This window comes from Mytilus californianus, unplaced genomic scaffold, assembly GCF_021869535.1.
Source record: "Mytilus californianus isolate M0D057914Y unplaced genomic scaffold, xbMytCali1.0.p SCAF_13, whole genome shotgun sequence".
In the NCBI taxonomy this organism is placed as follows: domain Eukaryota; kingdom Metazoa; phylum Mollusca; class Bivalvia; order Mytilida; family Mytilidae; genus Mytilus; species Mytilus californianus.
Genome location: NW_026262615.1, coordinates 38182704 through 38209557, shown reverse-complemented (window position 1 = coordinate 38209557; position 26854 = coordinate 38182704). Strand labels below are relative to the sequence as shown.

General features: G+C 33.0%; 2 protein-coding genes across 2 annotated transcripts in view; both read left to right on the top strand.

The window, feature by feature from the left end:
- The window catches only part of LOC127723621 (60S ribosomal protein L7-like), a 244298-nt gene that overhangs the window by 95755 nt on the left and 121689 nt on the right, over positions 1-26854 (top strand). The gene's annotated exons all lie outside the window — the stretch shown is intronic.
- Positions 3066-5333, top strand: LOC127723934 (neuronal acetylcholine receptor subunit beta-4-like). Its single transcript, XM_052230650.1, has one exon. The coding sequence runs from the start codon at positions 3066-3068 to the stop codon at positions 4242-4244; it is 1179 nt and encodes a 392-aa protein (XP_052086610.1). The 3' UTR covers positions 4245-5333.

The following is a 26854-nucleotide window of genomic DNA, read 5'->3' as shown; positions in this document are numbered from 1 at the left end:
AAAAACACAAAGGCAAAATAGCTGTAAAGATCAACTCAATGAAAACAGATTGTAAAACACGTTAAGATCGACATTTCTGTACTGCTGAAGTAAAATTCTATGCATTTGAACAACTCCTTTTTTCAAAGTGGGACAACATTATTTAGCACTCACTGAAATAACCAGAATAAAACCTCGTTCTGACATTTCTCAGTTCCAAGTTCACATTTCTCAGTTCCAACTTGAATTTCTCAGTTCCAACTTGAATTTCTCAGTTCCAACTTGAATTTCTCAGTTCCAACTTGGAAATGTAAACTTTGAACTTGAGAATGGTAAGTTGGAACTGAGATCTGTCAAGTTGGAACTGAGAAATGTCTAAATGGAATTCAGAAATTTTTAAATGGAATTAAGACATGTTAATTTGGAATAGAGAAATGTCAACTAAGTGGTAAGAAATGTTGGTAATGTCAACTTGACAGTGAGAAGTGTCAACTTGAAAGTGATATATGTCAGCTTGGAAATTGAAGTGTCAACTTGAAAGTGAGAAATGTCAACTTCGAAATGCAAGTGTCAAATTTGAAGTAAGACATTTCAAAAAGAGGAAATGTAAACTTTGAACTTGAGAATGGTAAGTTGGAACTGAGATCTGTCAAATTGGAACTGAGAAATGTCTAAATGGAAATCAGAAATTTTTAAATGGAATTAAGACATGTTAATTTGGAATAGAGAAATGTCAACTAAGTGGTAAGAAATGTTGGTAATGTCAACTTGACAGTGAGATATGTCAACTTGGAAATGGAAGTGTTAACTTGAAAGTGAGATATGTAAGCTTGGAAATTGAAGTGTCAACTTCAAAGTGAGAAATGTCAACTTCGAAATGCAAGTGTCAAATTTGAAGTAAGACATTTCAAAAAGAGGCAAATCCCTACCGGTCTTGGTACGGTCGACATACTTCCAATAGTATAAGTTACCTTTTTCAGATTTAGTCCAGATCATGCATGAAATGATCGCTCATAGACGTGAAGCAAACAACAATTATGTATACAAAATCGAACAACCAGAGTATAAACGTAATTTCTTATACAATCATTGTATATTAATGTATTTGGTAGTTTATCGAATTGTTATCATTATTGGGTGAACATGAATTTGTCTTAGATGAAAACACAAAAAGGTGAAAATATGAAATCGTGAAATAGCGAAAATCGAAATCGTAAAACGCGAAGAGGCGAAAACGCAAAAACCACAATCAACAATAACAAAAAAAAAATACAAAGCAGGTAACATAAACCATATCTCGTTCTTCGCGTTTAGACAATTTGACCTTCCTTTTTTTTTGCATTTTGTAATTCACGTTTTTGCCTTGCGAAATAACAAAGACGAATGTCATGACCCGGCCTCCATACTAAAACTACTCCAGTTTGACACAAAATGATAATTTGATGTCTAATTCAAAACAAAGTAACACAGTGAAAGTGTGGCAATTAAAATGTGCACTTCCCTCACGTAAAGATGACCTCATACGGATTTTGGCTGTCCTGTTGAGACATTTCTTATTTGTTAGCTTACTTGACCCATTAAAGAAAGTGAGCTTTTGCCATCACTTGATGTACTTTGTTGTCGTCGTCTTTCGTTGTCGTCGTTGTCCTTCGTTGTCGTCATAATCCTCCCTTGTAGCCATTGTCAATCGTCGTCGTCATTGTCCTTTGTTGTCGTAATATATAATATAATAATAAATTCTTAATTTAAAGAGGGTAACTCAATTAGAATTTTCATTGAGGCCCTCAAACAAAATACATGTATACAGTTAACATTCATACATTAAAATACAATATATCTATATATACAATTCAATCATTCAAACATTCAAATGGCAACAATTGCTAAAGTTTTCATATTCTAACCATAAAAGAAAAATTATTTGACTAGCATAGAATTTTCAAGAAAATGATTATAACAATGTTTCTTGAATAATTCCACATTACGACAATTTGTGAATAGTAAATTATTCCATATCTTGGTTGCAGCATAATGAACAGATTTTTTTATAAAAATTTGTATTTGGTCTTGGAACAAATAGATCATTATTAGAGACGGATCGTGAGTTGTAGTGTTGAACATCATTAATATTTAGCATTGTTAAGTAATCAGGTGTTAGTCCATTTACAATTTTATACATTAAAATTGATTGTTGTTACTAGTATTTTATTCTTTTTGTAAAAGATAGTCATTTTAAAGAAGAAAACATAAAATTAGATGGAACAGAAATATCACATTCAAGTATAATTCTTGCTACTCTTTTTTGAAGTTTTATGATTCTGTCGTCATAGTCCTCAGTTGTCTCATTGTCAATCGTCATCGTCATTGTCGTCGTTGTCGTCATTGTCAATCGTCATCGTCATTGTCCTCCGTTGTCGTTATTGTCATCGTCATAGTCCTCCGTTGTCGTCATTGTCAATCGTCATCGTCATAGTCCCCCCTTGTCGTCATTGTCATCGTCATTGTCCTCCGTTGTCGTTATTGTCATCGTCATTGTCAATCGTCGTCGCATTGTCCTCCTTTGTCCTTCGTTGTTGTCGTTTTCCTTGGTCGTCAACCTTTTTTTAATCTAAAAGAGATCAAACGACGTAGATGTAAGCAGCTAATTTTGTACTATAGGTAACACTACGGCCTTCAAAAAAGAGCAAAGCCCATATTATAAATGTATGCTATAAAATGCCCTGACATGATAAAATCAATGTAGAAATATTTCAACCCAACTCACTGATCAATGATAAAACAATAAACGAAAAACAAATTAAAAGACAGCAACCAAAGTAAGTTTGTGATTTAAAATCTATTCCAAATAACTATCAAATTTGAAATCAAATGTTTTCTTAAACAGGTGTAATATCTCCTCCGTTTAATTAAATCTTTAAAATAAATAAATAATAGAAAGCTTTTCAAGTAAAGGACTATTAAAAACAAATATCACAAAAGATTCACTTGAATTAGATACATTACTAACTTTAAAGTAACTAGTATATAAAACAAGTTTATATCACTGCCTCTAACCCATTCTTGACTACACCGTCAAAAGTATAAAGATGATACGGTGGTTATTTATTTTTTCGGTTTTTGGGCGTGTTGTTTGTCAGAGTAATACAGATGTGCAAAACTTACTAACACAACTTTTCACAACAAATAGTTATAACTATTTGATAAGACCTAGCATCAACCAGTCAGTGACAAAGGAAGTATATATAAGTTTCACTCTCTATGGAATAACGGGAATTGACGAGATTGAACAGAAACTTACAACTACGGGATGGTTGGAGGTTCATTGGACAGATGACCTGTTGACCTGGACACCCTCCAGCTATGGTGGATTAGAGGAAATTTATGTTCCACAGGGAAATATCTGGAAACCTGATATCTCACTGCAAAATGGGTTCAGTGATTTGAAAGAGCTTGGATCTAAATTCATTCAAGTAAATATTCAGAGCGGTGGATATGTCACGTGGCGTCCTTTTCAGGTGTTCAGTACAAAGTGCAGCCTTGATTCGACTTATTTCCCTTTCGATAGACAAACATGTGACCTAGTGTTCGTCGCGTGGAGTCTTGATCGACATGATGTATTTCTCGCGCAATATACTGATGGAATAGAAATTTCTGAAGAATTACAATCTCATGGAGAATGGGAAATAATATCATCGTCTGCCACAGACGAGGTAGAAAGTTACGAAACTAAAGTTAAATTTACAATTGTTATAGAGAGGAAGCCATTGTTTGTTATTATGAATTTTGTTCTTCCCATCATATTGCTTTCTCTTTTGGACATTTTCACTTTTAAGATTCCCGCGGATATTGGAGAGCGATTAGGTTACACGATTACTGTATGGTTGTCATTTGCGGTATTTCTGACAATAGTGTCAGCTTCTCTTCCTCAGAGTTCAGAAACGGTCCCTATAATGTCCGTTTATATAATTATACAACTGGTTATGGGGACCGCCATTGTGCTGGTTTCGACCGTAGAATCTGGGTTGATAACTCTTTCGTCGGAAGAACCAGTATACAGGATATTGAAAATTCTTGCACTGCGCATGCGTGGTAAAAGGGTTTCTGTTTCAGAAGAATCCGAAAAGGATGCAGTAGCAGAGACGGATGTCACGTGGAAGGAAGCTATCACAGCATTGGATAAATTATTGTTTTGGGTTTGCTTTGTGATATTCGCTCTATCCACCGTGATTTCTTTTCTAGTTGCTGGATTGAAATACAAAATTTAATGACAACTGTCAAATTTCAATACAAGTTGTATCTGCATGACTATGTTTATCTTACTATTTCAAATAACATTGCCTTATACAATGGTTTAAATTTCGTATACTTGGGAAAACAAAAACATTATTCTTTACTTTCATTAGGCAAAATGAAGTGTGTTTCCAACCTCCCGACCAACCCTTAATTTTCATGCCTACCCATTTTATGTACAATTTTGATTAAGCACAATAAAAGTGCAGACTGTTTTTTATTAAGCACCGTAACACCCATAAATTATAAATATTTACTTACAGTCTTTGTAAAATATTTATACAGAATAAAATTATTTTATTTATACGCTATTTTGTTCTGCCAGTTACAGGAAACGAGTGTATATGATATTGTATTGGTTCTACACCAAAAACTTATCTTCTCTTATCCTAATAATTCTTTAAAATTGTATACATGTATATATATTATTTGGGGTTTATATTGGAAAAAAGGGGGGGGGGGGGAGTTTTTTATATATTTTTTTTATAATGTCGCAAGTAATCTTTCGGATTAACAAATCTGATTTTCACAAGTTAAAAAGGATCTGTGAACAACACCATGGTATTAAATAACCAAACTATGACGGTCTGGATGGGGTTTACAGAATAGAGAAAAATAGGCAAAATAAATTAAAGAATAGAGAAAAATAGGCAAAATAAAAAATAAAAAGAATACAGAAAAATAGGCAAAATAAATAGAGAAAAATAGGCAAAATAAATTAAAGAATAGAGAAAAATAGGCAAAATGAATTAAAGAATAGAGAAAAATAGGCAAAATAAATTAAAGAATAGAGAAAAATAGGCAAAATAAATAAAAGAATAGAGAGAGATAAATAGGACAAAAAAATTAATGAATAGAGAAAAATAGGCAAAATAAGTAAAAGAATAGATAAATATGTTCTAAAAATTAAAATGAACGACCCCCATCCAGACCACCAACTTTTTGTACAGTTTTCAATTGTTTTTTTTTTTGTTGTTGTTTTTTTTTTTTTGGTAATTTGCAGCAGTAAAACAACCAATCGTACAGTGTAATCTTTGTAAACTTAATAAAATCAAGTCTTCTTGTATTGTTTATTTATAAGCCTCTGCAGTAAAATACTTTGGTTCATGTTTTACACAATCATTTTGTGTTTTAGAATTAATAGTTTTCCAGAATAAAAAAAAAATAGTGTCCCTTGAAAAATCATGATTGGTCAAATCCAATGCGTGAAACGTTGGTATCAGTGACTTTAGTTTTGGCTCAAGTTAGTCTAATACTGTGGATTCATTTATTTTCGTGGGTACCAACTTTCCTGCATTGAGAAAAAATTGTATTTTCGTGGATACTTGATTTCGTGGTTTTTCGTAAGTCTTCTTACAAAGCCTATAGAAAATTTCTACTTCGTTCAATATTCAAGATTTTATTCATAACCCCAGACACATACAGGTGTACAAGAGGAAAATATAATTACAAACATAAGATAATACATAGAAAGACAGGACAGACAAAACACAAATACATACTATGTTATAAAAAAACATTTGATATAATTAATTTTGGTATTTCATAATTTTCCTTACGAAAATTGATAAATTCTTTTGTTACATATAGACAGCAGACCAGTAATTGTGTTCATGCTTGGATTAATTACATAATAATGTGGTATTTGTTCTAAGAACAGAAATATCAGCATTTTTACAGGTAAACAATGTATGAAACTCATAACCTTTTCCCCTCATTACGTAATTTGTCGAACTTTAAAATTCGTAGTTCAGCTTTACACACGAAATCAACGAAAATTGGTATCCAACGAATAATAATGAATCCACAGTAGACGTTTAACGAAATTGTATAAACTGGACGCTGAGGTTGTCAATAAATAAACTCATCATAGATACCAGGCACCAGACTCGCACTTAATTCGTCTAAAAAAGACTCTTCACACTCGAATCAAAAAATACGAATTAGACTTGTAAGTAGGGTATCGTATCAAAAAGTGATTTGAAGATTTAAATTACCTGTGTACGAGTGTATCAATTGAATCTTGTGTTTACACTGCGTAGTACCGATGTCAACGTATATTTGTTTCTTGTATCAATTGTCTATTTGCAAACATTATTACAGACAATTTATTTTAAAATGTTCATTATGGGACGAATATTTCATAAAAAATATTTCGCAAGGAATAAATATTATTAATTCCATAATATTTATTCCATTAGAACACTGAAAAAGGGGGCTAGGGGATTGCAGAAAGGAAAATGGTTATGATGGGCGGATACAGGATTTTTTAAAGAGTGGCATAATTCCTTAAAACGGATTATGTTATACATTTGACTTGTTATGAGGGTAATAGCAATTTCGATGTCCCTGAGATAACAACTATTGCTCGAGGCGAAGCCGAAGGCAATAGTTAGAATCGAAGGGACAACAAACTTGCTTTTATCCTCATAACCAGTCTTTTTAAAAGTGTCTTATTATACGGAAGTTAACAACTTTCTATAAAATTTATACAAATACACCACAGGGTAAAAACAAATAGTCGCACCATACATGCACAATATGAACCCTCGCCCCGTTTTTCTCTTCTTCTTGACTTTCGCTCCGTTTTATGGCCTCTTCCTCTGACGTTTAATCGGATTAAACCATTCTGAGCCCTTACGTGAACATTAAATGTCCAAGAAACCATACCCTGTCATTTTTACTTGTGTGTGTCTATGACCTCGCCTTTTCTAAAAAGAAAACCTTTCAGACAAATCGTAATTTACTTTAGACTATTTTCATGTAAAATTAAATCTTGGAGCTAAACCACAAGCAGAAAGAAGACAATGTAAAACCTGCGATAATCGGAGTGTCGGTTTTATGTGCAACAAGTTTATATGCGTCTAAATACTTTCAAAGTCATTGAAACAGTGGAAGCCTATGTAGACATCCGAGAGAAGAACATATATCAGCCAGACTGTAGGGCTTGGCGCGGGTTTGGTTGAGCGATATATTGAACTTTTCTAAATACTGTAATAACGACAAATTCACACTGGCATACTACTTCTTACTTTTATCAATCCAGAAGTGAATACTTGAAATGCTATCAATCCAAAATCACACATCAGAGCGGATCCAGCCATTTTCAAAAGGGGGGTTCCCAACCCAGGATAAAGAAGGAGGGGGGTTCCAACCATATGTTTCCATTCAAATGCATTGATCGTCCAAAAAAGGGGGTTCCAACCATATGTCTCCATTCAAATGCATTGATCGTCCAAAAAAGGGGGTTCCAACCTGGATCCGCCCCTGCACATATATCTTTGCCGTCCTACATACACAGGCAATTATATCAGAAAATGATTAACATGTTCGATGTTACACCAAGACCTTCTAACAATTCATATTTTAATATATTTCCCATGCGTTCTCATTTGTTAATTTTCATGAACAGTTGTTCAATGATTTGTTGTATTAAATTTGTTTTTTTAAGAAACAGTAATTACTATTTACCTTCCATTGCACGTTTATTTACATTCTTTTATCACGGTTTTCCACTCGCACTTGCGATGTGCGGTGGCCGAAGTTGTAACGAAAGGTCTCGTAGTTTAGGTCACTGCATACGGAAAAATATCGGCGAATTAGCGTACGGGAAGACAATAATTCAATAGCAGTACATTTATAAAAAAAATTTAATAATATAAAGAATGTTATTTTACAAGAAAATTCACGTAAACTTGTTTAATAGTAAAACTTCAAGTATATTAAACATATTAAACGTTTTTTTTAAAATTTAAAGTTTCATTTGACTTTAATATTATTCAAATGAACCAAGACGTCTGTATAAGAGGGCGCATTGCATTTGCGCCAATTTTTACAAAATCAAATCTTTCATTTGCGCCAAAAAATAAAAACTACATTTGCGCAAGTTAAAATATGCATTGCTATATGTATATGTAAGAGAATGATAATCCCTTTCTTCACGATTAAGTACGAGCGTTAGCGAGAGTTAGCGAGTACTTATCATGATGAAAGGGATTATCATTATCTTACAAACTTAGAATATTGTAAAGTGCTCAAGGCTCAAATGATCTCTTGACTGCTTGTATTCAAGAATTAGATTCATTGTTAGTGCAATGTTTATGAGAAATGCATGACTTCCTTTTTGTGTATTTCATTTATGAATTAGTTTTAGTGATGTAAGGACTTAAAGCTTTCTTATGATTTTGAAAAAAGTTTCGTGATTGTGAGTATGAATGTTATTCATGTAATGTTTTAGTGAGGTATTATCTTTTTTGTTTATTTACAGTTCAAATCAATAAATTCAAAATTTGAGTTAAAGCTAAATTTTATTTCACAGCCAATATTTCAGTCCAGCTCTTTACATTAAATACTATTTCATTATGTCAGGGAAATGTTCGAATGAAATGCCTTTAAAAGTTTTAAATATATTCAAAGTTAATTGAAATTCCTTTTTTTATCAGAATATTGGAAATTACTTTTTATACCAACCGCGGATCCAGAAATCTGAGTTTTGTCAAGCATATTGGCTAAATATTTAGGTTTCAATTTTCTTTTAACTTTTTTTCATTACTTTGGTATAGTTTAATTTTTAGTAATTTAAAGTTATTTTGAAATATTCTAATTTTTATTGTAGTTTTTTGGTTTGTTTCAAAATTAAAGTTTTATAATTCAGTTTCAATCACAAATCCTTTCAAGCTGATAAATGTGCTTCATGGCAGTTGTAACTCATTTATAGAAACTCTTTGTTTTGAACTGTAAATTAAGGCATAAACAATAGGATAATACATTCTTCACAATTAAGAAGCATCAAATCCTACAATTTCATTGGTCGAGAGCACTTTGCCATATTCTAACGTGAATCAGATTTTTTTCAGAGTATCCCCCCCTGGGTAAGCAGTGAGTTCATACTCATTTCTGTATAAAACTGATAGTCACTTAGGTTTAAAATTATACAGTGTTCACATGTTTAAGGTGTCAAGTTGGACATTGTTAATTCTGAGACAAACGGGCCGTTAGTTTTCTCAATTGAATTGTTCCTTATTTTTCATGTTGCTTACAAGTCTTGTGTCAGAAGAAACTTTTGGTTTTACTGCATTGTTACTGTATAGTTATAAGAAGATGTGGTATGAGTGCCAATGAGACAACTCTCCATCCATGTCAAAATTTATAAAAGTAAACCATTATAGGTCACAGTACGGTCTTCAACACGGAGCCTTGGCTCACACCGAACAGTAAGCTATAAAGGACCCCAAAAAATTACTAGTGTAAAACCATTCAAACGGGAAAACCAACGGTCTAATCTATATAAAAAACGAGAAACGAGAAACACTTATGAACCACATCAACAAACGACAACTACTGAACATCAGATTCCTGACTTAGGACAGGTGCAAACAAATGCAGCGGGTTTAAACGTTTTAATGGTACCAAACCTTCACCCTTTTTCTGAAACAATAGTGTAACATCACAACATAGAAAGACACACTATAAAATATCAACTGAAATAGCTGTATAGTGCTTTCTTTTAGGTTTTATGATCACGCTTATTTATAACTGAACTTTGTTTTAACATTATTAATTTAAAAAGTCTCTTTTTAATAACGTATCAGTGTAATATAGAGCTTTTATTGTGGTTATGATGACTAGTTTGGGATGAATAGTTTTATTATGCAATCAAAAACTGTGTTTTAATTAATAAAGTTAAGTATTATTAAAAGTCTCTTTTGAATAAAACATTTTTTTATACTATTTACATATATTTACCTGTATCATTGGCGCAAATGAAATATTTTCTTTTGGCGCAAATAAAATATGGTTTGTGGCGGAAATAAAATGCCAATTGGCGCAAAAGCAAAGCACCGGTATAGAATAGATAGCTGGTCAACACGCAAAGGATTTTAATTGTACCGGTTAAATCGATAATCAATGTGTTGACACTGTCCCCACATTTTACAATACCCTTCCCTTTTCACGAATGTGACCTACCGAATTAGACTATTTACCGGATTTATAATAACATAAGCAACACGACGGGTGTCACATGTGGAGCACGATCTGCTTTCCCTTCCGGAGCACCTGAGATCACCCCCAGTTTTTGGTGGGGTTCGTGTTGCCTAGTCTTTAGTTTTCTATGTTGTGTCATCTGTACTATTATTTGACTGTTTGTCTTTTTATTTTTGGCCATGGTGTTGTCAGTTTGTTTTTGATCTATGAGTTTGACTGTCCCTCTGGTATCTTTCGTCCCTCTTTTAAGTCTAATTTATTTGTCAACCTCAGCGCCCGAGCGTCGAGTATATAATTTTCCGTAACACGTCTAATGATTTATTATCAAATAAACAAACTATTGCATAATTTGGTATTAATATTGATTCACTCATAGGGTCTTTGCATCGGAAATAAACACATTTATTCTAAAACCAGTTGTTGGCATGATACGGGATATGTTCTTCTCATATATTTTATGATGGTATGATACTAAACCCCTAACGGGAGGGATTGTACTTGATTTTCATATGATGAAGACATAATCTTTCGATCAATTTAATTGACGTCTGGAGCTGGCATGTCAGTAACTGCTAGTAGTCCTTTGTTCATTTATGTATCATTGTCATTTTGCTTAGTTTCTTTTGTTACCTATTCTGACATCGGACTCGGACTTCTTTTAAACTGAGTTTTACTGTGCGTATTGTTATGTGTTTTTTTATTCTACATTGGCTAGAGGTATAGGGGGAGGGTTGAGATCTCACAAAACATGTTTAACCCCGCCTCATTTTTGCGCCTGTCCCAAGTCAGGAGCCTCTGGCCTTTGTTAGTCTTGTATGTTTTTTAATTTTGGTTCATTTATATGTTTTGGAGTTTAGTGTGACGTCTATTTTCACTGAACTAGTACACAATTTTATTTAGGGGCCATATAAGGACCACCTCCGGATTTTCTTGCTGCCTTGAAGACCCATTGGTGGCCTTCGGCTGTTGTCTGCTCTTTGGTCGGGTTGTTGTCTCTTTGACATATTCCCCATTTCCATTCTCAATTTTATTTTATACTTAAAAGTGTATTTTTGATTTCCAATATCGTTCGCATTAATTCGAAATCACATGGTGAAAATGGTAAAATTATTTTAAAATCATGTGACGTAGGAGTATATATAAAAGTGAGTATTATAGTCAAGATATTAGTCAGTATACCCTTGTATTTTCATTTTTTTTATTTTCGATATTGTTTTTCCCAAAGGTGGGAAAAGAGGGGGGGGGGGGGGGCAAACTCATAGTTTTGTTTTACTCACAGGCACTTGGGCATTGAGCCTTTTTTTTTTCTTTTTTCTTTTTATCTTTATTTCTGTGTTTAAATTTGTTTATAGTAAATTGAAATTTCTTTAAATTTCAAATCATTTTTAGTTTTTTAATGTTCCATACGATTTTACAATTAACATAGTTTAAACGTGTTGTCTCTATGGTCCTATGTAGATGTATGTTAATGTATAACCCTTGTTACACATAACAAGACTGTAGTTTTCAATATAATCACCCTAAAACGCACTAAAATTATGTCCATATTAAAATTATCATCAACACTAACAGAACTTTTTGGCCAGTGTAGGAATTCAAATTTGCGATTCCATTAAACTGGTATATACAATATACGTGTGTTCACGTTTGGTTGTTATGACGATCACCAACAAAATGAGTATTTCCTACTTAAGTGTTGTCTCCCTTTGCAAAAACTTCGAAATCGGAGTCCAGATTGGTAATTTGAAAACTAACATTGGAGTTACACATTGCTACTTTCTTCATTGTTAATATAATTTTCTCCGAAGAATTTCAGAGCATTTTATGTCAATGAATGAATAATGCCGTGGCCATTTTGGAAAAGTAATGTATTTCTGTAACAATTCAAATTGAATATTCATTATTTTATTGAACACTCTGACAGTCACATCATGTATGCAACACGAGAAGAATAAGTTTCGATAATCATTTAAAATATCTAATTGTTTATATTTATTTCTCTAATTCTTACCCGATTTATCCTTTTTCTGACCTGTTGAATATTTTTGTTTCTCTATTTTTTTCACTATTTTCACATTTCCCAACCGATTGTGAAAGAGTTGTTCTCCTCACTAGTGAAATATCTGTTCTCGGCAAATGATTGGTCGAAATTTAATTATGACGTCAAATTTTCTTGGTTTCTTCTGAATTTCCCATTGTGACGTCATGAAAAAAGGCGACCATGCCTGATGACGACACACATAAAAAACACAACTTTTTAAACTGGACGCTGAGGTTGTCAATAAATAAACTCATCATAGATGGGTCATTTTCAAAAAATGTAGATATTTGTGTAAGTAACATATGAAGTTGATTTCTGGACAAATATTTAAAAAAAATAATATTTTTTCTTTATGTAATTCAACAATAAAATGTTAGAAATGTTATCTAAACAGAAAATATCGCTTATATACAATCTTTTGTGATAAAATATGCATTTCAAATTGCTAGGTATGCTTAAAAATGCATGTAAGTGCGCCGCAGTTTGATAAAGATATACAAAAATCTTTGCATAATACTGAATATTTTGTTTCTGCTTTGGTGTGTTATTTTTCTATCCATTGACTTCTTTTGAATTTAGAAACTTTTAAAAAAAAAATGTCAACTATCTACGAAAAAAATATTAAAATAGTTGTGTTAGGTGTGCCGTTTTAATTTGTCACTTGTGTTTCTTTGTAAAACAAAATTTAAATTGGGGTTATCTCTCTTTATGAATTTAAATCAAAAATAGTTTCTCCCGGTAGAAGCATTTCCTCTTTGGAATTATGGGTATTTTAGCAGACAACATGATGCAGTATTAACATCAAACTTGAGTTTAAAGGTATGTACAGTTATAGCGTAACTTTTATTTTTGTCCACAATGTTACTGCAATAATAAGCAGTCTACATATTAAATTCACATTCTTTTTATGACCAGTGTTTTTGATTTAGAACACTTACCATGACACAAGATACATCATGCTGTCAGGGAGAATATATTTCTTAAAAAGTGCAATTAACATGCCCGTATGTCACTTGTGTTACTGTCATTTGTGTTACCATTAAAAAAGTAACACAAATGACAAAATTGGTAACACAAATGACAAATCAATAGTTTTTTCTAAGTTATTAAATGCAAAATGATCAATTTAGCAAGATGATAAAGATAAAAATACCATTTACACTCATTTTTATCATAGTCATAATGTATTCTTTGTCACAAAAGTTGTTTATCCTATAATAATAGAAAAAGTAATACAAGTGACAAATGCAGTAACACAAATGACATAAAACAGGCCAACAAAATGGAGTAAACTACAAGGAATGACATACAATATTTTACAATTCCGAAAACGTAATTACAGTTTTAATTCATATATGTCTAATTATAAATTAAAAATACATACAAAACCTTGTTTTCATGTTCCATCGAACAGCAATAATCCGGTAACACAAGTGACAACTGATCATGCATACACATATAAATTGACAACTAGATAATGGATGGCAAAACCTCGGCAAAAACATTAGTGTTGTGCAATGTTAGAGAGTTCGAGTCTCAGGTTTTACAATTCTAAAATTAAAAAAAATAATATGTTCTTTGACTTTATCCATGTCAACATAGATATTAATATGCTTGCATATACTTTGTTTTTCTTTTAACCTTTCTCATCAATTTTTGCATATAAAATATGATATGAGAAGGGTTTGATAAATTTTAATAACACTAATACTTTTAAAATGCCAAATGAATTTTATTGTTATTAATTAAAAATCAAGAAAAAAAATATTTCCCACCAAATTCAAACATTTTCTATATGGAAAAAATGCCAGGAATTTAAAAAAAAATATTTTAGAATTTTGGGTAAATTAATACCAAAGTCGATTCGATTACAAAGATCATTTTAATATTTTATAATTACAAATTCAGTCAGACTCTTAATCCCGTTAAGCACAGAGTTTTTTTATTATTGACAATAAATGGTAAACAGTCAGATTTATCATAATAATGCTTTATTTTTTTATTGATAAATATTTTTTCTATATATTTTCAGGAAATTTAGCATGGCACTCACAAATGCAGAAAAACAACGTCGCTATCGACAAAGACGAGACGAAGATCCTTTTAGAAGGGCAGAACATCAGGCAAAGTGCAGAGCGAAATATCAACAAGATTTTGCAGTAGGAAAGTTGAAACATATTAATGACATGACGCCTAGAGAACAGCGTAGACAAAGAAAAGAATGGAACAAAAAAAAAGATAGCAGAAAGAAAAAGAAAGGCTAACAATCATGCTCAAATTCTTACGCCTCCATCCTCTCCTGTGCCAGGTCCGTCAGTACCTGAACCTGATCTTACTCCACAGATCGGTCTTCACAATACACGGAGAAAGAGAAGAAGAATAGCAAAATGCTATAGAGACAATATGAAATTAAAAGATCAACTTGAAGCAGCAAGACGACTCAATCAAAAGCTATACGTCCGCCTAAGTAGGCAAAGGAAGAATTTACCTTTAATGAAATGTCCTGATACACCAAGAACCAAAACAAACAAATTATTACGGAATTGGAACACAGAAAATAGAAAAATGAAGGGCAGTAGACGAAATAGACGAAAAATGAAAAACAAGGCAAAGACAACTCTCATGTTTCAGCTTTCATTGAGTGATAAACTGAAGGCAAAATATAGTCGAGCTAAAAGACAGCAACAGAAGTATCTAGCAGAGTTGACACAGGGAAGACTGCTTAAGAAATATAAGTTAATAGACAAAGCAAGAGAAGAACTTAAAATGAAAGCAGGTACAACTCGTTTTAAGAAAAGGTCATTGTCATACAGACTCGAACCGAAAATTTTTGAATTCTATGAAAGAGACGACAACAGCAAGATGACACCTGGTATGAAGGACACTGTGACTAAAAATGGTGTGAAAAAACAAAGGAGAATATTAAATGACTCTGTAGAAAAGTTACATGAGAAGTTCCTGATTGAAAATACAAACATAACTCTAAGCTACACAACATTTAGTCGACTGAGACCATTCTGGGTTCAACCCCCCAAAGAATCTGATAGGGACACCTGTGGTTGTAAGAAACATGAGAACATGCAGTTTCTTGTAAACTCACTATTCAAATTACAACATGTCGAGTCGAAATCTCTTTCTGATCTGATAAAAACTTTCAGTTGTGACATTAACAATTTAGTTTGCATGTATGGAAAATGTGAGAAATGCAAAGAAATAAATATCATTACAAACGATCAGGGAGACAATAATGAGGAAACATCCTGGCTGCAATGGAAAACAAAGAAGGAGAAAAGAAATATTAAAGGTGACGAGAAAGAAATCACTTTGACCGTCAAGGAAACAGTCACAGATAGCATTCATGTGTTGGTGGATACCTTTTCTACAGAGATGCAAAGGTTCAAAATACACGCATTCAACATAGCAAATCAGATGAAACATTACAGAAATATCAAAGAAAATTTAAAGCCAAACGAAGCACTCGTTCACGTCGATTTTGCTGAAAACTTCCAATGCAAATTAGCAAATGAAATACAAAGCATGCATTTTGGGGCATCGAAAAAGCAATTAACACTTCACACTGGAGTCTTTTACACTGCATTGAGTTCACAAACATTTTGCGCAGTGTCAGATAGTCTAGATCACAATCCTTGTTCAGTTTGGGCATTTATGGACCCCATTTTAGATAAACTTCTACAAGAAAACAAAGACGTTGACACTGTGCACTTTTTTAGCGATGGTCCGGCAACGCAATACAAGCAGAAGGGCAATTTCTTACTTTTTACGCACGAAATGACAGTCAGAAATTTATCTGGAGAATGGAACTTCCATGAAAGTGGACATGGAAAAGGAGTGCCAGACGGTGTAGGTGGTGCTCTGAAAAGACGAGCAAATGACCTGGTGCTTCATGGGAAAGATATAATAAGTGCCAAGTCTTTTGTGGAGAACTTCCAGAATTCTGCCGTATTTGTGTATAAAGTAGGACAGCAAGAAATAGACTATAAGGCAATAATTTTATCAAATGAAACACTCAAACCCGTTCCAGGAACGTTAAAACTCCACCAAATATGGTACTCTGGATATGGAAATATACTGTACAGAGATGTGAGCTGCACTTGCGTGAAAGGCTCATTTCATGCAGGACACGATATGAAAGTACATTCCCTTATTAACAGAAAAGCGAAAACTAAAACAACGGAAAAACGGTCAAGTGAACAATCAGAAACAGAACACCAAGGAGCGTGCAATGATAAAGAAGGACACCGGGCACTACAATCACCAGAAATACAGGTACCTGAAGATAGGACAGTGGCTAGAAAGTATTATTTCTCGCGCACATTAACCGAACTTGGACAATGTCAGACATACGAAGAAATGCTAGAAAAATGCGAAAATATCTATCGAATCATAGATGAGAAGGGTTACAGAATAGACTATAATTACTCGCCAAGTATAACAAATACTGGGATCGAAATTGATGAAAGAACACATTCAATTCTGCCATCTGACATACCACATGATGTAACGCTGCATCCTGTCAAAGTCAGTGCAGATGGTAATTGTTTACCATACTCGGGAAGTATACTTGTCTCTGGAAAGGAGGGTATGAGTGAGGAAATTAGAGTCCGAATTGTTCTCGAATCCTGTATTTTCAAGGATGCATACTTGGATCAAGGTTTCTTGGAAAGGGGATTTCGGGAAAAGAATAATTCTCTTGCGAAAAGTTTTGCGTTTTACTCGGATGAATATGCAAATGAAGCATTGTCAAATGGAGAAATCGAAAGGTTATATGAGAGAGAGGTCCTGAAAATTTGCAAGAATAAAACTTATATGGGTATTTGGCAAGTATTTGCCCTAGCTAGTGTGCTATGTCGTCCCATATATTCGGTATATCCAAACCTTGGTAACCCTAACGTCAGAAAAGACCTTCACCGCATGATAAAACCCAGAGAAATAAAATGTAAAGAAACAAGTTTTATAATGTGGACGACAACGAGGCAAGACATGAGAAGGCAGAATTGGGTACCCAATCACTTCCTTGTTTTACTACCAATGGAACAAACTGGACAGAACGACTACAATGAAAATAGTACAGGCGTCAGTGATGAGTCGGTTGCAGGTGACGGCATTTCTTCCGACAGAAGAGATGAACTTAATAGTGATAACGAAGATGTCGGTACAAAAGAACACACTGACAATGGCGATAATCCAGTCGGAAATAGACAAAACTATCTCAATGTCTCAGATCTAAATCCTCAAGATTTACTTGGATATTATGTACTAGTGGATTATGACAAAAAAACGTACCCTGGAATCGTAACAGATTGCGATGAAACCGAGGTGTTTGTAAGTTGTATGCACAGAATAGGAAACCTAAAAAATCCATCCTTTAATTGGCCTCTTGCAGTAAGAGATGAATGTTGGTACGGCATGGAGAACGTTTTGGGAACAATACCAGAACCCAAACTTGTTGGACAAAAGTACATCGTTGATGCCAGTCTTTGGAAACAAGCCCTTGAAATGATCAAAATGTGACTTAACTGATAGACCTCAAATATCTTTTTTAAAAAGTCATATAAGTTACAATGTGTCACTAGTGTTACTGTTTTTTATTATCATATTTCGAACGTAAAAGCAAAAATGACTCTGTTTCAATTGCAAGTTATCAATACAATATCTTAGGATGAAAATGATAGGATAGGATAGTAATTGTTTGAAAGAAGAAATTGGAAAATATCCTTGATGCCTTTTGTGTTAGAAAAAAAAATATCACTTTTGTTACTTTTATTATTCAAACCAATGAGGAGCATTTCTTGGTGTCTAGATCAATATAGGTTTAAGATATGAATAAACAACAAACAATGTCATATTAAATGTTTCAAAGACATTGATAGTTTTTTTACTGTATCAAATATTTTGTTTTTTTGTATGTTTGTCACTAGTGTTACTCTTTCATTTTTGTGTTACCAAATTGTCACTTGCGTTACTGATAGAAAAAATACATGCTAAAGATGAACCCCTGAATTTAATTGATAATTGTTTCGCTTTTGGACAATGCATTGGCTGTTCATTTCATTCGAGAGAGAACGAATATTTTTATTCAACTTGTTTTCACATAAATTACCAAAGTTTATTACTAAAAATTTGGTTTTTCTGTGACTGAATTTTAATTTAGAAAAAAAATATTCAAAAATCTTTAAAATTAGATAAAATATATTACATCCGAGTAATTTTCAACTAATAATCCTTTTAGAACGTTTACAAAGATGGTTTTGGATAATAAAGTATTTTTTTTCAAATAATTTGTTATGGTAACACAAGTGACACTTGCAGACAGCAAGAGGTACATTTTTTAAATTTTTGACATTTTGTGCATTCAAAAGTAATGCTCTGTTATTTTTTCATACAGTTGAATAGTTCTGTGTTCAAACAAAATAAAATTTAAAAAGATATGAGTAATTTTTTTTTGAAAAACACCATAACGAAATATCTACATTTTTTGAAAATGACCCAGATACCAGGCACCAGACTCGCACTTAATTCGTCTAAAAAAGACTCTTCACACTCGAATAAAAAAATACGAATTAGACTTGTAAGTAGGGTATCGTATCAAAAAGTGATTTGAAGATTTAAATTACCTGTGTACGAGTGTATCAGTTGAATCTTGTGTTTACACTGCGTAGTACCGATGTCAACGTATATTTGTTTCTTGTATCAATTGTCTATTTGCAAACATTATTACAGACAATTTATTTAAAAATGTTCATTATGGGACGAATATTTCATAAAAAATATTTCGCAAGGAATAAATATTATTAATTCCATAATATTTATTCCATTAGAACACTGAAAAAGGGGGCTAGGGGATTGCAGAAAGGAAAATGGTAATGAGGGGCGGATACAGGATTTTTTAAAGAGTGGCATAATTCCTTAAAACGGATTATGTTATACATTTGACTTGTTATGAGGGTAATAGCAATTTCGATGTCCCTGAGATAACAACTATTGCTCGAGGCGAAGCCGAAGGCAATAGTTAGAATCGAAGGGACAACAAACTTGCTTTTATCCTCATAACCAGTCTTTTTAAAAGTGTCTTATTATACCGAAGTTAACAACTTTCTATAAAATTTATACATATACACCACAGGGTAAAAACAAATAGTCGCACCATACATGCACAATATGAACCCTCGCCCCGTTTTTCTCTTCTTCTTGACTTTCGCTCCGTTTTATGGCCTCTTCCTCTGACGTTTAATCGGATTAAACCATTCTGAGCCCTTACGTGAACATTAAATGTCCAAGAAACCATACCCTGTCATTTTTACTTGTGTGTGTCTATGACCTCGCCTTTTCTAAAAAGAAAACCTTTCAGACAAATCGTAATTTACTTTAGACTATTTTCATGTAAAATTAAAACTTGGAGCTAAACCACAAGCAGAAAGAAGACAATGTAAAACTTGCGATAATCGGAGTGTCGGTTTTATGTGCAACAAGTTTATATGCGTCTAAATACTTTCAAAGTCATTGAAACAGTGGAAGCCTATGTAGACATCCGAGAGAAGAACATATATCAGCCAGACTTTTCTAAATACTGTAATAACGACAAATTCACACTGGCATACTACTTCTTACTTTTATCCATCCAGAAGTGAATACTTGAAATGCTATCAATCCAAAATCACACATCAGAGCGGATCCAGCCATTTTCAAAAGGGGGGTTCCCAACCCAGGATAAAGGGGGAGGGGGGTTCCAACCATATGTCTCCATTCAAATGCATTGATCGTCCAAAAAAGGGGGTTCCAAACATATGTCTCCATTCAAATGCATTGATCGTCCAAAAAAGGGGGTTCCAACCTGGATCCGCCCCTGCACATATATCTTTGCCGTCCTACAAACACAGGCAATTATATCAGAAAATGATTAACATGTTCGATGTTACACCAAGACCTTCTAACAATTCATATTTTAATATATTTCCCATGCGTTCTCATTTGTTAATTTTCATGAACAGTTGTTCAATGATTTGTTGTATTAAATTTGTTTTTTTAAGAAACAGTAATTACTATTTACCTTCCATTGCACGTTTATTTACATTCTTTTATCACGGTTTTCCACTCGCACTTGCGATGTGCGGTGGCCGAAGTTGTAACGAAAGGTCTCGTAGTTTAGGTCACTGCATACGGAAAAATATCGGCGAATTAGCGTACGGGAAGACAATAATTCAATAGCAGTACATTCATAAAAAAAATTTAATAATATAAAGAATGTTCTTTTACAAGAAAATTCACGTAAACTTGTTTAATAGTAAAACTTCAAGTATATTAAACATATTAAACTTTTTTTTTAAATTTAAAGTTTCATTTGACTTTAATATAATTCAAATGAACCAAGACGTCTGTATAAGAGGGCGCATTGCATTTGCGCCAATTTTTACAAAATCAAATCTTTCATTTGCGCCACAAGGTTATATTTCATTTGCGCCAAAAAATAAAAACTTCATTTGCGCAAGTTAAAATATGCATTGCTATATGTATATGTAAGAGAATGATAATCCCTTTCTTCACGATTAAGTACGAGCGTTAGCGAGAGTTAGCGAGTACTTATCATGATGAAAGGGATTATCATTATCTTACAAACTTAGAATATTGTAAAGTGCTCAACGCTCAAATGATCTCTTGACTGCTTGTATTCAAGAATTAGATTCATTGTTAGTGCAATGTTTATGAGAAATGCATGACTTCCTTTTTGTGTATTTCATTTATGAATTAGTTTTAGTGATGTAAGGACTTAAAGCTTTCTTATGATTTTGAAAAAAGTTTCGTGATTGTGAGTATGAATGTTATTCATGTAATGTTTTAGTGAGGTATTATCTTTTTTGTTTATTTACAGTTCAAATCAATAAATTCAAAATTTGAGTTAAAGCTAAATTTTATTTCACAGCCAATATTTCAGTCCAGCTCTTTACATTAAATACTATTTCATTATGTCAGGGAAATGTTCGAATGAAATGCCTTTAAAAGTTTTAAATATATTCAAAGTTAAATGAAATTCCTTTTTTTATCAGAATATTGGAAATTACTTTTTATACCAACCGCGGATCCAGAAATCTGAGTTTTGTCAAGCATATTGGCTAAATATTTAGGTTTCAATTTTCTTTTAACTTTTTTTCATTACTTTGGTATAGTTTAATTTTTAGTAATTTAAAGTTATTTTGAAATATTCTAATTTTTATTGTAGTTTTTTGGTTTGTTTCAAAATTAAAGTTTTATAATTCAGTTTCAATCACAAATCCTTTCAAGCTGATAAATGTGCTTCATGGCAGTTGTAACTCGTTTATAGAAACTCTTTGTTTTGAACTGTAAATTAAGGCATAAACAATAGGATAATACATTCTTCACAATTAAGAAGCATCAAATCCTACAATTTCATTGGTCGAGAGCACTTTGCCATATTCTAACGTGAATCAGATTTTTTTCAGAGTATCCCCCCTGGGTAAGCAGTGAGTTCATACTCATTTCTGTATAAAACTGATAGTCACTTAGGTTTAAAATTATACAGTGTTCACATGTTTAAGGTGTCAAGTTGGACATTGTTAATTCTGAGACAAACGGGCCGTTAGTTTTCTCAATTGAATTGTTCCTTATTTTTCATGTTGCTTACAAGTCTTGTGTCAGAAGAAACTTTTGGTTTTACTGCATTGTTACTGTATAGTTATAAGAAGATGTGGTATGAGTGCCAATGAGACAACTCTCCATCCAAGTCAAAATTTATAAAAGTAAACCATTATAGGTCACAGTACGGTCTTCAACACGGAGCCTTGGCTCACACCGAACAGTAAGCTATAAAGGACCCCAAAAAATTACTAGTGTAAAACCATTCAAACGGGAAAACCAAACGGTCTAATCTATATAAAAAACGAGAAACGAAAAACACTTATGAACCACATCAACAAACGACAACTACTGAACATCAGATTCCTGACTTAGGACAGGTGCAAACAAATGCAGCGGGTTTAAACGTTTTAATGGTACCAAACCTTCACCCTTTTTCTGAAACAATAGTGTAACATCACAACATAGAAAGACACACTATAAAATATCAACTGAAATAGCTGTATAGTGCTTTCTTTTAGGTTTTATGATCACGCTTATTTATAACTGAACTTTGTTTTAACATTATTAATATAAAAAGTCTCTTTTTAATAACGTATCAGTGTAATATAGAGCTTTTATTGTGGTTATGATGACTAGTTTGGGATGAATAGTTTTATTATGCAATCAAAAACTGTGTTTTAATTAATAAAGTTAAGTATTATTAAAAGTCTCTTTTGAATAAAACATTTTTTTATACTATTTACATATATTTACCTGTATCATTGGCGCAAATGAAATATTTTCTTTTGGCGCAAATAAAATATGGTTTGTGGCGGAAATAAAATGCCAATTGGCGCAAAAGCAAAGCACCGGTATAGAATAGATAGCTGGTCAAAACGCAAAGGATTTTAATTGTACCGGTTAAATCGATAATCAATGTGTTGACACTGTCCCCACATTTTACAATACCCTTCCCTTTTCACGAATGTGACCTACCGAATTAGACTATTTACCGGATTTATAATAACATAAGCAACACGACGGGTGTCACATGTGGAGCACGATCTGCTTTCCCTTCCGGAGCACCTGAGATCACCCCCAGTTTTTGGTGGGGTTCGTGTTGCCTAGTCTTTAGTTTTCTATGTTGTGTCATCTGTACTATTATTTGACTGTTTGTCTTTTTATTTTTGGCCATGGTGTTGTCAGTTTGTTTTTGATCTATGAGTTTGACTGTCCCTCTGGTATCTTTCGTCCCTCTTTTAAGTCTAATTTATTTGTCAACCTCAGCGCCCGAGCGTCGAGTATATAATTTTCCGTAACACGTCTAATGATTTATTATCAAATAAACAAACTATTGCATAATTTGGTATTAATATTGATTCACTCATAGGGTCTTTGCATCGGAAATAAACACATTTATTCTAAAACCAGTTGTTGGCATGATACGGGATATGTTCTTCTCATATATTTTATGATGGTATGATACTAAACCCCTAACGGGAGGTATTGTACTTGATTTTCATATGATGAAGACATAATCTTTCGATCAGTTTAATTGACGTCTGGAGCTGGCATGTCAGTAACTGCTAGTAGTCCTTTGTTCATTTATGTATCATTGTCATTTTGCTTAGTTTCTTTTGTTACCTATTCTGACATCGGACTCGGACTTCTTTTAAACTGAGTTTTACTGTGCGTATTGTTATGTGTGTTTTTTATTCTACATTGGCTAGAGGTATAGGGGGAGGGTTGAGATCTCACAAAACATGTTTAACCCCGCCTCATTTTTGCGCCTGGCCCAAGTCAGGAGCCTCTGGCCTTTGTTAGTCTTGTATGTTTTTTTAATTTTATTTCATTTATATGTTTTGGAGTTTAGTGTGACGTCTATTTTCACTGAACTAGTACACAATTTTATTTAGGGGCCAGCTAAGGACCACCTCCGGATTTTCTTGCTGCCTTGAAGACCCATTGGTGGCCTTCGGCTGTTGTCTGCTCTTTGGTCGGGTTGTTGTCTCTTTTCTCATTCTCAATTTTATTTTATACTTAAAAGTGTATTCTTGATTTCCAATATCGTTCGCATTAATTCGAAATCACATGGTGAAAATGGTGAAATTATTTTAAAATCATGTGACGTAGGAGTATATATAAAAGTGAGTATTATAGTCAAGATATCAGTCAGTATCCCCTTGTATTTTCATTTTTTTATTTTCGATATTGTTTTTCCCAAAGGTGGGAAAAGGGGGGGGGGGGGGGCAAACTCATAGTTTTGTTTTACTCACAGGCACTTGGGCATTGAGCCCTTTTTTTTTCTTTTTTCTTTTTATCTTTATTTTTGTGTTTAAATTTGTTTATAGTAAATTGAAATTTCTTTGAAAATTCAAATCATTTTTAGTTTTTTAATGTTCCATACGATTTTACAATTAACATAGTTTAAACGTGTTGTCTCTCTGGTCCTATGTAGAAACTAAACATAGAGGGTCAGCACGTATAAACTACTATTATTGTATGGACGTATAAATAGGAGTAAGAACACATCAACTAAGTGAAAATAAGTAGAAGTAGGAAGAAATTATAACAAAGCACAACAAACTAATCTATACATCGCAGAATAAGGAAAAAATGGCCCATGCCCCAAACGCTTGTAGGTTTCACGTGCGGACGAAAAGGTAAACAGGATAAAGGCGCTTTAAATTGACTCTAGCGATGGCAAGATAGCAAATACGCCAATGATTTCATTTAGTAACTTATGCCGATTTTGGTTCGAAGAACAAACTGTGTCTTCCTGAGAAGGAAAATACCTATATTGTCTAAATACTCGTATGTTCCGGCCCGTTATTACCCAAACGAGTATATACACATATGGTCATAATCATACGCGTATGGTCCAAATACTCCCGTGGTCCAGAACATCTATAGTTCTCCTGCTAGGGAGATAGACCTAGGTCATGGGACATTACTCTTTCAAACGACTGGTATGTTTGTGACGACAGTTTCATTAATATAATCTAAGTCTATAAGTAACACGAGATAATATTGATTCTGTATCACATGAATGCTTAAATCTGGCCATTATAAACACAATACTAAATAAATTTAAATAGTTGTCTCTCTTTCACCAGATCTACTACGTTAGGTCCTTTGTCGTGTAATAAACTTCTACGAAAACGTTTATTTTCCTGTATGTTCTTTCTTTGGAATTTTTTGTAAGTCCAATGATTGACATTAAAAAAGGTGTGTTGAGATCTCACAAAAATTGTTTAGCAACGCCATATCCATCGTCTTGTCCTGTCAGGTTAATCGCCAGTTTTATATCAAATCTAATTTGTTAAAGAATTTGTCTTTGATATATCAGATATTTGATCTCTTCTGTTCAATGTATTCAAAACATTTATAAATGTAGCCTCATGATGGATAAGAGCTTGATATATGCAGTATTGTATTGATTGATTGCTTGTTGATTGATTTACGTCCAGTATCAAATATGTCATGCATATTCAGGAAGAAATAATATTCTATATATAGATACCTGTCCTGATGAAAACTTAGATAAGTGATGCCATCTATAGCTAGAAGAGTTTTCTTGGTTTTTTTGTTGGTGGCTTAATTGGTCTCATTGACGTATCCCCACACCTCATTTTCTTCATATTAAATGTATTCATCAAGATTAAGTGGATTCATCGATTTCAAATAGCTAGCTTTTAGATATTTTTTAAGGAAAAAAGTGATAAAAATGATTAACAAAAGTATATAGAAACATATGTATCAATATATGACAACACATGTAAATATTTCATACATGCAACACGTGCCGTAGGACTGAGTGGTTGGGACACGGTCCAACCTAGGACTAAGCATTTGTGTCGATTAGATGTCTGTCGTCTGCTGTCCTTCTTTCGTGACTAATAATTTATATAGTAATAAATACTATTTTTAAATGAGTTTATATATACTGCGATTCTTTTCACAAAAAATTTTACGATTAAAATTGATCGTAAGTTATACCGAAATGTGTAGGGCTTACGAGTACTTTTACTCTTAAGATTTTTTGTGAAAAGAGCCGCTAGTTTGTAAACTCAGTAGTCTCGCGCAAAAACTGAATAAAAAGTATGGTTAATGTATAATCCTTGTTACACATAACATGACTGTAGTTTTTAATATAATCACCCCAAAATGCACTAAAACTATGTCCATATTAAAATTATCATCAACACTAACAGAACTTTTTGGCCAGTGTAGGAATTCAAATTTGTGATTCCATTAAACTGGTATATACAATATACGTGTGTTCACGTTTTGGTTGTTACAACGATCACCAACAAAATGAGTATTTCCTACTTAAGTGTTGTCTCCCTTTGCAAAAACTTCGAAATCGGAGTCCAGGTTGGTAATTTGAAAACTACCATTGGAGTTACACATTGCTACTTTCTTCATTTTTAATATAATTTTCTCCGAAGAATTTCAGAGCATTTTATGTCGATGAATGAATAATGCCGTGGCCATTTTGGAAAAGTAATGTATTTCTGTAACAATTCAAAATGAATATTCATTATTTTATTGAACACTCTGACAGTCACATCATGTATGCAACACGAGAAGAATAAGTTTCAATAATCATTAAAAATATCTAATTGTTTATATTTATTTCTCTAATTCTTACCCGATTTATCCTTTTTCTGACCGGTTGAATATTTTTGTTTCTCTATTTTTTTCACTATTTTCACATTTCCCAACCGATTGTGAAAGAGTTGTTCTCCTCACTAGTGAAATATCTGTTCTCGGCAAATGATTGGTCGAAATTTAATTATGACGTCAAATTTTCTTGGTTTCTTCTGAATTTCCCATTGTGACGTCATGAAAAAAGGCGACCATGCCTGATGACGACACACATAAAAAACACAACTTTCTTCAAATCTTTGAAAGAAAAGGATAAAAATCATAAGAGAAACAGATTCCACCGCTATAACTCTGTGT

Bases quoted from the DNA above. Each gene is read 5' to 3' on its own strand.
- LOC127723934 (XM_052230650.1), top strand. From the start codon at position 3,066: ATGATACGGTGGTTATTTATTTTTTCGGTTTTTGGGCGTGTTGTTTGT.